The sequence below is a fragment of the Schistocerca cancellata genome, chromosome 8 (assembly GCF_023864275.1).
Source record: "Schistocerca cancellata isolate TAMUIC-IGC-003103 chromosome 8, iqSchCanc2.1, whole genome shotgun sequence".
Lineage (NCBI taxonomy): Eukaryota > Metazoa > Arthropoda > Insecta > Orthoptera > Acrididae > Schistocerca > Schistocerca cancellata.
In genome coordinates, this window is record NC_064633.1 from 362,413,137 (window position 1) to 362,427,614 (window position 14,478).

A 14,478-nucleotide genomic window follows, 5' to 3' on the forward strand; every position below is an offset into this window, starting at 1 on the left:
GAACTGCTACAAATTTGTAGGGCAATAGACTACGCCGCTCGAACTGTCAACACAACTGGCACTGCTAAGAACATCCTACGACTTCCACATTTCTGGAAATTGGTTATACATAATGATGGTGACTACTTTGAAGGTCAGTAAAACTTTGAAACACGTATCTATTTTGTACGAGCTGTAAATAAATAGTTGCCACTATTAAAGTTCCAACACTAGTATTTTCGGTTACGCTGAGATGTTCCAGTGTTCAGGTTAATTGTTAGTAAATCTCTTTTGTGATGTGGTCAACCACTCGACATCCGATCTGCATATTAGCCCCCATAAGTAGGTGTCGAGCGTATCGACAGCTAGAACTTGCGTCCGACAATCATCCATAAAATCACTCCAGGTATTTCAATATGTTACAGGGTGGTTATGAAAGGGTAGTTTATACGCCAGTTATGTGTACCTGATTAATCCTATGGTATCTTACCTATGCCTCTGAGTCGCTGTAGATCGTTTACATTCGTGTGATCCACGGACAGCATCGCAATCGGCGCAGTGTAAAGTTTTCTTAAATTTTATTGTTCTCCAAGATTAAAGTATATCACACAGCAATTCATCAAGTTCTTTTAATTAAAAATCAGATGTGTTACAATCTTTCACACCTATCTTAAGTACGCCTTGGGTCCCACAAGGCTTTTGATGCCATCTCCAAACATTTTCTCGCCCTCTTGATTCGCTTCCTCGTAGCCGCTAAAAGTGCTTCTACAGTTTTTCAACCAGTCCCGAATTTTCGGATAAGCACTAAAGTCCACTCCCATCGCCTGTTAAAAAGAAAAGTATTTTTAAATACTCTGCTGATTAAATGCTGAACATTTAACTTGCTATTATACTTCTAGTGTGAAGTAATCACGAATAAACTAACAGAACTTCTAATTTTTGTAATGGGTTTCTACACATAAGGGATACTTGAGACAGAATTTTAGTATATTAGGTTTTGTGCCTGGAAGTAATACACACCACTGAATTGAAAGTTCGTTGATCAGAGTATTCATTCTATAGTTAATTAGTTCTTTATAAATAGTTAGCCGTGCGGTTAAAGGCGCTGCAGTCTGGAACCGCAAGACCGCTACGGTCGCAGGTTCGAATCCTGCCTCGGGCATGGATGTTTGTGATGTCCTTAGGTTAGTTAGGTTTAACTAGTTCTAAGTTCTAGGGGACTAATGACCTCAGCAGTTGAGTCCCATAGTGCTCAGAGCCATTTGAACCATTTATAAATAGTTACACTTAGTAAAAAATATTAAGATGTCCATCCATTAGCTTAGGGACAAACCACACAAAATACACCACATTCGATGACAGAAGCAGGAAGCCTGTACAGGTCTATGGGTGTTGTATTACGAATAGTGATAGACATTCACCACGTGACTGAATATCGACAGTAACTCATTGCTTTTAGTTCCCGATACCCCAGCCATGTAATTATCACCACACGTGGCTTCCATTTGCTGTTTCCTCAGCGTGCAATCTCTGGGGAAGATTTTCAGCAAGTCCGTCTTCGGAATTAGGTATATGCCTGTCGGTCTTCACAACATTTGTTTCCATCGTTTCCTTGGTGGACCTTAGTCCGTCCTTTCTTTCGAGTTGTAGTTCAGAATTTTCCTGGTACGAGTTTCATCTCTCATTCCATTTGATGTTTCCTCCTATCAATGTGTTCAGTTATTTCGCCATTAATAGCATGTGAAGGGTGGCGCACGAAATGTGTTACCAATTGTTTCTTTCACAATTTACGACGCACATTAGAGTATCCCGCTGGCATCTCTACAGCAGTACCAGCAAAGCTTGGAAAAACAAATGAGTTACGAAATGACGTGTAATTCACGATCCACTAGGAGACTAGTATGCTGACAATGGAAGACTGACGACACAGCAACGATCGGCAATTGTGTTACTTTTTCGTGAAACAAAAAGCCTTGTTGTGACTCAGAGGCGTTTTCGACAACAGTTTAACACACGATGGGTCCCTTGCAAGAAGACCATCCACAGGTTTTACGATAAATTTGTACAGGAAGGAACAGTATTGGAAGCGAAGCGACTTCGGCGTAAGCCTGTTTGTTCGCCGGAGAATACTGAAGCGGTACGAGTTGCTGTACAGAGAAGTCCCGGGAAATCGTGTAGAAAGGCAGCAGGCAACTGGGAATATCCAGACGCTCCGTTCAACGCATTCTTAAAAGTGACCTCCATATGTACCCATAGAAGATGACCTGTGCGCAAAAGCTCATTGAAGAACACAAGCAGCGGAGACTACTGTTTGCTCAGTGGGCGGAGGATAGGGAAAAAACTCTCAACAACGTTTGGTTTTCAGACGAGGCGCATTTTCATTTAGACGGTGTGGTTAACAAACAAAATTTACGCTTTTGGGCCACTGAAAACCACAAGTGCTTCATGAACGACAACATTATGCTCCGAGGATTACAGCGTGGGCAGCAATTTACAGTCATGGACTTATTGGACCCTTTGTCTTCGAAGATCTACGAACAGCGAGCGTTATTTGAGCATGCTTCGCAATAGCTTCATTCCACAGCTTCTTGCTACTGCCTTGCCCTTCAACACGCAGTGGTTCATGCAAGATGGAGCAAGGCCACATACTGCAAACACTGTGTTGGAGTTTTTACACGAACATTTCGACATGTGGATCATTTCATTCAGGTTTCCAGGTCGCTTCAATGACGGACAAAATTGCCCCCCCCCCCCCCCCCCCAATAGTCCAGACCTAAATCAATGTGACTTTTTTCTTTGGGGGTACCTAAAGGAAAAAAAATTCCCAAAATGTCCACTTGATTTAATGGAGTTCAGAAGACTTATTCTTCAAGCTTGCAGTGCAATTACGGAAGACATGTGTCGTAGGGTAAATACTAACTTCAGTGTTCGTTTGAAGGAAGTTTGGAAACGAAATGGTGGATACATTGAGCATGTGCTGAGTTAGAACAAATCACCATGGACGGCTCTTCATTGTAGTATATGTTCCTTTCAGATTGTATTGACAATAAAGTTTCTACTCAAAAACAAAGTGGTAACACATTGCGTGCGCCACCCTGTACATTCAGTTCATTTCGAATGTTTTCACTTTTTATTAAGTTTTTCCTTGTGCAACCTCTCTCCCCCTCATGATTCTAATCTGTGCTTCTTGTATTTTGTTGCCATCTTTATTTTTATTTAGCAGACTCTCGCTTCCATAAAACGGTCACTGAATCGCCATTGTTTTATGAAATTAGTTTTTATATTTTTTCGGGCTTTGTATCTAAGTGTTCTGTTTATTGTTCCATATATGGATTTCCGGATTTGCAACGCAGAATTCGGAGTGGCACTTGACGGGCAGCAACCAGCAGCCTTCCAAATTTAAGAGGCATAACAGGAAGTGACATCATGATAATGTGACTGAAAGTATCGTAATCTTTTATCTTTAGATGATATAAGAAATTTTGATAGCTACATTTGTTCTGTACTTCGAGATATCAATAATGGTTCCTCTAGAGTGCTTAACATCTCTTGGATTTAAGGAAGACGAAGATAAGACAAACATGAACACTGTGGTTTGTGAAACTTTCTCGCAGATTAAAACTACGTGCCGGACCGAGACTCGATTCATATCAGCGCTCACTTCGCTGCAGAGTGAAAATTTCATTCCGGGCTTTGGTTTGTGATTATTATTAGAGAACACGGAAAATTTGTTACTGAAGTAAGTAATATAAATTGCACTGAAAATCAGACTCTCCGTAGCAAGAAAAATTTAAATGTTGCTATACCAACTGCAGAAATGTTTTATGATAACATTATTATGCGAAGAACAATTAGAGAAGAGGCAGCATGTTATGTTAAAGAAGGAAATATATGATGCATCTACACGGTAAATTCTCCAATTTAATCTCGAGAGATATGTCGTTGAGGCAAAACTACCATTTCTCCTACACGAGAACGACAATGCGGCATCTAATACTGAAAAAAAAATCAGCGGGGAAGCACTGGATCGATTTAGAGAAAATATAAAAATCCTTGATTATACTATATGAATTGGAACTGGCTGACACTAAAAAGGCTGTACTAATGGGTGAACTGCCTGTGATATTGTAGAAGGTTCAGGGGAGTATGTTTTCACGCTTGTAGATAGTTTATTTACAGCTGCAAATTTGAGGGGATGGAGTGACGAGCAGTATGACACGGTTAAAATTGACAAGGGATGCCAGGACATAAGTGATGACCTACGAGAATTTACAAAATGCACGATCTTTCGAGGACCTGGAGGAAGGAGAGGTGGAATGGTGTGGTAGTAGTATTAGTAGTAGTAGTAGTACGGTAGATCTTCTACAGGATGCTGAATATATCCTAGTATTACAATTTAAGAACAACAAAAGTAAAGTAATTCATATATACAGACTTACAGGTCTTGTACGACAAGGATGGAATAAATAATCAATCGTGGCCGTATAGCAGAAACCAACCGGCCATTTATCTGAAATAATTAAGGGAAGCAACGGAAAACCCAAACAAGAATGACCGGATGAAGACTGGAGCCTCCACCTTCCTGAATACTGGCCCACTCCGTTTCAAACAGCGCTACCTCATTCGGTTCACCCCTGGTATACAACACTGTTTTACAAATAAGTTATTTAATAGTAAAAAGGCTAATGCTGCACTGTTCGTTCATTTCTCACTCTCAGTCACTGCACACACTATACACACATTGGTTCATAGCACTGCACAGACTAACAGCTGATGTCTGCACCACTTTGAGCATCACAGCTTCCCACCTGCTAGCCGGGAAAACCGAGTCAGCTTCCCTCTATAACGAGTGACATGTTGAACTCAGAAAGAGTATAAGTGTTAGTATTTTATTGCGTAGCTTTGCGAACAATTTTTCCCAGAAAATGAAAAAATGAAGGAAAAAACGTAATGTGAAAATGAAGTGTTAGATGTTTTATTATCGTTATTATTATTTATATTACATTTTTTACAAACCCTCTATTCTGTGTTATGTAAATAATCTTTCAGTGTAAAGAATATTTGCGTTGATAAATACTATTTAACTGCGTTTTTAAAGAAATTTGTTTCAGTAATTTCTTTAAGATCCTTCGGTGATTTATTGTAGAGTTTTTTTTCTTAGTAGAAAATGGTGTTTTGAGTCTAATGGTCTTGCTCATGAAGGAGGAAAACCACGCATAAGTATTTTCGTTAGTAGCTCAATTCAGTGCTGTCCAGTCACATTAATGTGACCACCTGTCAAAAGCCTGAATAACCACCTTTTGCAGTGCGAACAACTGTGAGATGTGCAGGAAGAGAGTCAGTGAGGTCCTGGAAAATACCTACCATGATGTGGAGCCATGCCGACTCCAATGCAGTGGTCAGCTGCGCTACGTTTCTCGGTTGAGATTCCTTGGCGCCAACAGCCCGATCTAACTGATTCCATAGATTCGCGATTGGTTTTAAATACGGGGAGTTTGATGGTCAGCGTCGCATGGTACACCCCAGGTGTTACATGCTTCACCCACTGTCCCTGCTGTCGAGACATCTTCGCGGGTACCGGGCACGGGGAGTGGCGGGTTCAGCGGCGTTCTCGGCGCACCAGGCGGAGGGTCAATGTGAAGGCTGGCCGTGTGGCGTCGCCCGCTCTGCCTGTGAGTGGACATGTGGCCGCTCCTTCAGCAAGGTCCGAGCAGGCACACGGGGGGAGGGGTTTATTAGTTATTGGGAGCTCCAACGTTAGGCGGGTGATGGAGCCCCTTAGGGAAATAGCGGAAAGGTCGGGGAAGAAGGCCAGTGTTCACTCTGTCTGCTTGCCGGGGGGTCTCATCCGAGATATGGAGGAGGCCCTGCCGGCGGCGATAGAGAGCATTGGGTGCACCCGACTGCAAATTGTTGCTCATGTCGGCACCAATGACTCCTGCCGTCAGACGTCATCCTCAGTTCGTACAGGCGGTTGGCGGAATTGCTGAAGGCGGAAAGCCTCGCTCGCGGGGTGGAATCAGAGCTAACTATTTGTAGTATCGCTCCCAGAACCGATCGCGGTCCTCTGGTTTGGAGCTGAGTGTAAGCCTTAAACCAGAGGCTCAGACGATTCTGCGGAGATCTGGGGTGCAAATTTCTCGACCTCCGCTATCGGGTAGAGAAATGTAGGGTCCCCCTGAATAGGTCAGGCGTGCACTACACGCCGGAAGCGGCTACAAGTGTAGCGGAGTACGTGTGGAGTGCACATGGGGGTTTTTTAGGTTAGAGAATTCCCTCCCTAGGCCCGACAAGACGCCTCCAGAGCCGCGGCAAGGTAGGAGTAGGCATAATGCAACAGGGAATAACAATATTAATGTGCTAATAGTAAACTGCAGGAGCGTCTATAGAAAGGTCCCAGAACTGCTCTCATTAATAAACGGTCACAACCCCCATATAGTACTAGGGACAGAAAGTTGGCTGAAACTAGACGTAAACAGTAACGAAATCCTAAACTCAGATTGGAATGTATACCGCAGAGACAGGCTGGACAGTGAAGGGGAAGGCGTGTTTATAGCGATAAGAAGTGCAATAGTATCGAAGGAAATTGACGGAGATCCGAAATGTGAAATAATTTGGGTGAAGGTCACGGTTAAAGCAGGCTCAGACATGGTAATTGGATGTCTCTATAGGCCCCCTGGCTCAGCAGCTGTTGTGGCTGAGCACCTGAAGGATAATTTGGAAAATATTTCGAGTAGATTTCCCCACCATGTTATAGTTGTGGGTGGAGATTTTAATTTGCCGGATATAGACTGGGAGACTCAAACGTTCATAACGGGTGGCAGGGACAAAGAATCCAGTGAAATTTTTTTAAGTGCTTTATCTGAAAACTACCTTGAGCAGTTAAACAGAGAACCGACTCGTGGCGATAACATATTAGACCTTCTGGTGACAAACAGACCCCAACTATTTGAAACAGTTAACGCAGAACAGGGAATCAGCGATCATAAAGCGGTTACTGCATCGATGATTTCAGCGGTAAATAGAAATATTAAAAGAGTTAGGAAGGTTTTTCTGTTTAGCGAAAGTGACAAAAAGCAGATTACAGAGTACCTGACGGCTCAACACAAAAGTTTTGTCCCAAGTACAGATAGTGTTGAGGATCAGTGGACAAAGTTCAAAACCATCGTAAAATATGCGTTAGATGAGTATGTGCCAAGCAAGATCGTAAGAGATTGAAAAGAGCCACCGTGGTACAACAACCGAGTTAGGAAACTGCTGCGGAAGCAAAGGGAACTTCACAGCAAACATAAACATAGCCAAAGCCTTGCAGACAAACACAAATTACGCGAAGCGAAATGTAGTGTGAGGAGGGCTATGCGAGAGGCGTTCAATGAATTCGAAAGTAATATTCTATGTACTGACTTGGCAGAAAATCCTAAGAAATTTTGGTCTTATGTCAAAGCGGTAGGTGGATCAAAAAAAAATGTCCAGACACTCTGTGACCGAAATGGTACTGAAACAGAGGATGACAGACTAAAGGCCGAAATACTAAATTCTTTTTCCAAAGCTGTTTCACAGAGGAAGACTGTACTGTAGTTCCTTCTCTAGATTGTCGCACAGATGACAGGATGGTAGATATCGAAATAGACGACAGAGGGATAGAGAAACAATTAAAATCGCTCAAAAGAGGAAAGGCCTCTGGACCTGATGGGATACCAGTTCGATTTTACACAGAGTACGCGAAGGAACTTGCCCCCCCTTCTTGCAGCGGTGTACCGTAGGTCTCTAGGAGAGCGTAGCGTTCCAAAGGATTGGAAAATGGCACAGGTCATCCTCGTTTTCAAGAAGGGACGTCGAACAGATGTGCAGAGCTATAGACCTATATCTCTAACGTCGATCAGTTGTAGAATTTTGGAACACAATTCGAGTATAATTACTTTTCTGGAGACTAGAAATCTACTCTGTAGGAATCAGCATGGATTTCGAAAAAGACGGTCGTGTGAAACCCAGCTCGCGCTATTCATCCACGAGACTCAGACGGCCATAGACACGGGTTCACAGGTAGATGCCGTGTTTCTTGACTTCCGCAAGGCGTTCGATACAGTTCACCATAGTCGTTTAATGAACAAAGTAAGAGAAGCATGTCATTGTCAATGGAGAGAAGTCTTCCGAAGTATGAGTGACTTCAGGTGTGCCGCAGGGGAGTGTCATAGGACCGTTGCTATTCACAATATACATAAATGACCTTGTGGATGACATCGAAAGTTCACTGAGGCTTTTTGCAGATGATGCCGTGGTGTATCGAGAGGTTGTAACAATGGAAAATTGTACTGAAATGCAGGAGGATCTGCAGCGAATTGACGCATGGTGCAGGGAATGGCAATTGAATATCAATGTAGACAAGTGTAATGTGCTGCGAATACATAGAAAGAAAGATCCCTTATCATTTAGCTACAATATAGCAGGTCAGCATCTGGAAGCAGTTAATTCCATAAATTATCTGGGAGTACGCATTAGGAGTGATTTAAAATGGAATGATCATATAAAGTTGATCGTCGGTAAAGCAGATGCCAGACTGAGATTCATTGGAAGAGTCCTAAGGAAATGCAACCCGAAAACAAAGGAAGTAGGTTACAGTACGCTTGTTCGCCCACTGCTTGAATACTGCTCAGCAGTGTGGGATCCTTACCAGATAGGGTTGATAGAAGAGATAGAGAAGATCCACCGGAGAGCAGCGCGCTTCGTTACAGGATCGTTTAGTAATCGCGAAAGCGTTACGGAGATGATAGATAAACTCCAGTGGAAGACTCTGCAGGAGAGACGCTCAGTAGCTCGGTACGGGCTTTTGTTAAAGTTTCGAGAACATACCTTCACCGAAGAGTTAAGCAGTATATTGCTCCCTCCTACGTATATCTCGCGAAGAGACCATGAAGATAAAATCAGTGAGATTAGAGCCCACACAGAAGCATACCGACAATCCTTCTTTCCACGAACAATACGAGACTGGAATAGATAGCGGTACTCAGGGTACCCTCCGCCACACACCGTCGGGTGGCTTGCGGAGTATGGATGTGGATGTAGATGTAGAGGAGCCCAGTAAACTCATCCTGGTACTCTTCCAATCACGCACATACTTCACTATCTATGTGACATGTTGCGTTGTCCTGCTGATAAATGCCATCGCACCGAGGAAGAATAACCTGTTTGCAGAGGTGGTTGTGTTGATCCCAGAATGACGAGATCACCCAAGGAATTCCCTCTGTCGTGGGCCCCTCCGACTATTGTTGGCAGGTATTCACTTCCAGACGTTTCACGCTGTACATGCCATTGACCATCTGCCTGATGGAGCATAAAACGTGATTCTTGAAAAATCTGCCTGTCGCCACTCAGTTGTGGTATCGGCCAGAGAACTCCAGCCTTCGTCGCCATTGAACAGCAGTCAGCATGGGTGCGTGGAACAGGTGTCTACTGAGGAGGCCCTCACGGAGCAACGTTCGCTGTCACTGAGCAGACGTTGTTGGTAGCCTTTGTTTATCTGGCGCTCGTAGCTCAACAGTTGCACGTCTATTCCCTCGTATACATCTCCGCAGACCCGCTCATCCCAGGCGTCTGGCCTGTGATGCACCACAGTTGGCTTGGCGCCAGCTTTGGTTAGCGCTATTTTATCATGCACGGTACACTTCATAAATTTATTTGTCCGTCGCTGACATAGTAGACCGCAAACCTTCTTTCCTTCCCGTCTGGGCAAGCTGTGCAGTGACTAGAGTACATGTAACTTACTGGGACAGGGTAAATGCTAGCTACAATGAAGTCGATAATTCGAGTGTAATATTGGCATTTTAATTTGCTATCCCACACAACTGACAAAATTTACAAAAAAAACTGAATTTCTTTGTCCACCCACACACTCCTGAGAATGGCACATTAACAATTTGCAATTACGCGCCCGTTTTACTGGCAGCTGCGTTGATAAATACTCGGCACCTCGGATGGATAACTACCAGATCAGGAATATTAGGTAAGTCGATGGAAGTGGTTAACCGTTGGTGAAAATCTCGCTTCTGAGCACACAAAGAGCTCTAACCGCAGAACTCTGCACGGAACACGCGTTGGTGTAGTGCTGCGATACAGACCGTATAAGACGATGGCCAAGACGGCGTCTCCAAGTCTGTACCGCTCGATGGTTGAAGGCGAAGTCCTCTCTCTCTACAATTCTCTCGTCTCCCACACGTACGAAAACGCGGCGGAAGAATACTCAGTTTCGGCCAATGTCGAACGCTCTACCATCGCCGAAATCCCTCCAACGGCATTTCTGAGATCTACCCAATGATCGAGTAGGTCATAACGCCCCTAGGCAAACGAAATTCCCGTCTTCGCCACGTGTTGCCCAGCACAGGTGGCTCCGTATGTCGGGCTATCCCGAAAAGCGCCGTATTGTTACGCGTTTCCGGTGACCGCAACCTGCCGCCCACGGCGGCCCGGAGAGCTACGACCATCTGCAGACTTTACATTCTACAATTCTCAACTCCCGAGACTTTTCACCGACGCTTAAGTTAGTGGCTCAATCATGCAGACATGCAGGGAATACTGCTCGAGAGTGCCTCATATTTATCATAATTCAATAGAGTGATGATCTGATGCCCTTGCCAGTCGCTTTATTATTAATACTAATGTTGGTAAGCTAACGTGTAAGTGCCCATGGCCTGGCACCTTACAACTTAACCACGGCGGTCGGCGAACAGTTCACAAACTCAGCCGTTTCGGAAATGCCTTCACCCTTGGCCCGAACGCTAACGATTTGCCCTTTTTGGATGTCAGATACATCGCTCCGTTCCCGCAACGACTGCACTGTTTCCAGGTCCCTCCGACATGCTTCATATAACCTCCATTGCTAGTGTTATCAACTGTCGTCTGTGAGTGATTATTGGTTGGTTGATTTGGGGGGAGCAGACCAAACTGCGAGATCATCGGTCACATCGGATTAGGGAAGGATGGGGAAGGAAGTCGGCCGTGCCCTTTCAAAGGAACCATCCCGGCATTTGCCTGAAGCGACTTAGGGAAATCACGGAAAACCTAAATCAGGATGGCCGGACGCGGGATTGAACCGTCGTCCTCCCGAATGAAGTCCAATGTGCTAACCACTGCGCCACCTCCTCCTTAAACGGAACTGTGTTGACTGCAATGACTTTATCACAAACTTATGCAGTTACCAGCACTAAGACAGTGGTCAGCCAATCACATTCTGCGAAATTATTGGATATCTTATTGTGGGAGATATAAAAGAATGGGACACTCGGCAATGTCAGCGCAGGTTTTCACAGGCACGGGAAAGTAGGTCTAGAATTAGAGCATTCTCCCTGGCATTAAGCGAGAAGAAGAAGACCGGTTTGGCCAATGGGCAGCGTTCTCAGTATATGAGAGCACTGGAGACATGTGTACATAATCAGTGGCAGGTTATTGTTTGATCAGCTATGTAGGAGGAAGGATGCGTAAATTTCTACTAGAGACAGGTATGCAAGTATCCATAGCAAGTTATGGAGTACGTGGTGTAAGGAATTTGAACATACCTTATCGTATTGCAAACTAAGTGATGTAGGTGGGATAGTACTCATTCGCTTGGTTCGTCATTTATGAACTTCTGTGTGAGACGCGAAAAATTCTGGCTTCGCTTGGAAGTACTTCCTCGACTTTGCAACAGCTGCGATGTCATAGTTGGACCGTATTTTCTGTTTAAACATCACGTGAAAGTCGATGTGGAACAACACATAGTCGAGATGGATGGGTCGCTGTTCAGTTTGGGTTTTACTCCAGAAAAACTGAAATGCCTTCCCAGACTTCAGGGAAGTTGCGTCCACAATCCCTTAGAAACAATTCACCAGACAAAATACCGAAAGGTATAGGGTAGTTAGTCTGGGTGGACGTAGGAACAGATTTTAGTTAATATTTTGTGTGTAGGTGAACTCTTGACGGAAAACAAGGAACGGGATATGACAGCATTTTGTATACCGTAGTGTATCATATGTGAAAGAGGCAGTGTCCATCAGCATCAGTCTGCATCTATCACGAGACGCATTTATAGCCAACCTAGAAGTCCTGGAGAAAGAAGTATTGGATAGGAGTCTCAAAGTAAATTGCTCTAAGCTAGGAAAGTCTGCAAATTTAGTCACACTGTGCAATGAAGTGACAGGGAGGAGATAGAAAAATTGTTAGTAGACTACATAGATTTGTTTAATCCTTCTAGATCATTGGCAGATACACTGATAACACAGCATACGATTCCCACTGGGAATGAACCACAGGTATGTAGGAAACCGTAGTGAGATCTACATCACCTCCAACTGGTGATGAAGAAATTCATAAATAGTAACGATAATGCTTCATTTAAGACGTGATGGAAATCTTTGTGAATCTTTTATGGATGATGAATGATTGTACAATATGGTGGCATATAGGTCAGTCTTTGCAGTGCTGTCGGTGGGAGGTACAAGTGAGAGAACGTTTCAAGTGAGCTCGGTGACTGGTGGCAGCAACGAGGAGGTCAATTCAAAATTTAAAAAAGAAATTTATGTAAATTATAGTAAGGACTTAAAGGAATCAAACCTTAAAGCCAGTTACAAAGAGCCTATTAAATTAGGCGAATTGCACGTGTAAAGATGATTCCAAACAGTAAAGAACGAAATCTATTGAAGTAAAGATGCAGCAACGAACGACGGACGTTTAAAAGGAGGGCAAACAGCTGAATGTCGTGTGATGTCACGGACGGTAGCAGAGAAAGAGGTCTGGTAAGGATCAGACATCGCGCCTTGCGAATTAACAAAATAACGTCAGGGCAGAAACTTGATTAATTTTTTTACGGAAACCTGATACGAGAAGTGCCACGAGCCAACAGTAATTCTAGAAAATGTATGCAACAGACTTTCTTAAGTTTGTAAAAAGGCGGTAAATCACGGAGTTTGACCAACAAATGACACCTGTAAGTCGGTAATGTGCACGCTGATACAGTGTGGCAAAAATGAGAAGAATGATTATCCTAACAGAGAACAATGGAATTCGATGTTAACTGTGTCTGGTATCGCAATCATGTTAGGTAGCTAACATTTAACTGAAAATATTTGATGAAAACAATGTGAAGTTCATTTCATCACATCATGTGACAGATAGATTTCCTGACCTGACGGCGACCATACAAAGTCATCAATATAATTGATTCAAGAAGATGAAACTATTTTTTTCCTTGTCACAAATATTACTCCATGTAGTCAGTGAATATCTAAATGTTTTTCAGTTCCTCAAAACGTCTAAAGCACATTTCCAGTACACATATTAGGACGAAAGAAAGGAATTCCAACTGAAGCTGTCTGCTGTCGCTACAGACATTGAGAAGAGATAGCCTCTGATGTCTTCTCACTGTTAGTAACCTCCTAATACCTATAGAGTGTCCAGTGATACTATACAGAAAGCATCAACTCCTGGAAGACAAATAGTAAACTTTTATTGACTTAACATTTAAAACTGCAGTTCAAGTTATATTCCAGTTTAGGTAAACTAACAGATTAGTAGTTCGCTGACTTTCATGCAAGGTCCATCATAAACGATATCCACTAATTCTGTTCGTTTTGAAAAGTCTTTACCACTGAGACATTATGCAGTTAGTTTTAGCACAGAAAATTTATTATACACACATCAAAAAAAGTTTTCCATCACCCCAGTTCCCAGATCTCCTGAAGACAGACGCAGACTGTGGCTATTGTATCACAGACATACTCGCTTTGACTGTTCAGAGATGTCACTAAACCCCCCAAAAGATGTAAACAACCATGCATGAGCAGTGCCTATTAGACGGAGGGGGTCCGACAGATGATCAGTTTCAGTTATTCCACCAGGAAGGAGGTACACGGCTCGTGTTGTCTGTAGTTCAACCATGCCTAGACGGTCAATGCCGCGGATAGATCGCGCCAGGAAGAGCTCTCAACAAGGGAATTAGGGAGGACGACGGTTCGATCCCGTCTCCGGCCATCCTGATTTAAGTTTTCCGTGCTTTCCCTAAATCGCTTCAGGCAAATGCCGGGATGGTTCCTCTGAAAGGGCACGGCCGATTTCCTTCCCCATCCTTTCCTCACCCGAGCTTGCGCTCTGTCTCTAATGACCTCGTTGTCGACGGGACGTTAAACACTAATCTCCTCCTCCTCCTCCTCCTCCTCCTCAACAAGGGACGTGTCCAGACGTCTCGGAGTGAACCAAAGAATTGTTGGTCGGACATGGAGGAGACACAGAGAGACAGGAACTGTCGATGACATGCCTTGCTCAGGCCGCCCAAGGGCTACAGGGCTACTATTGCAGTGGATGACCTCTACCTACGGATTATGGCTCGGAGGAACCCTGACAGCAACGCTACCATGTTGAATAATGCTTTTAGTGCAGCCACAGGATGCCGTGTTGCCACTCAAACTGTGCGCAATGGGCTGCATAATGCGCAACTTGACTTCCGACGTCCATGGCGAGGTCCATCTTTGCAAC

The 14,478-nt window shown here is 43.8% G+C and overlaps 1 protein-coding gene across 1 annotated transcript in view; it reads right to left on the minus strand.

The window, feature by feature from the left end:
- Positions 1-592: 592 nt before the first annotated feature.
- The window catches only part of LOC126094787 (glutathione S-transferase 1-like), a 76,240-nt gene continuing 62,354 nt past the window's right edge, over positions 593-14,478 (minus strand). Inside the window, exon 6 of the mRNA XM_049909348.1 lies at positions 593-803. Coding sequence (XP_049765305.1) covers positions 645-803 — 159 coding nt within the window. The 3' untranslated portion in view covers positions 593-644. The remainder of the gene's footprint in view (positions 804-14,478) is intronic.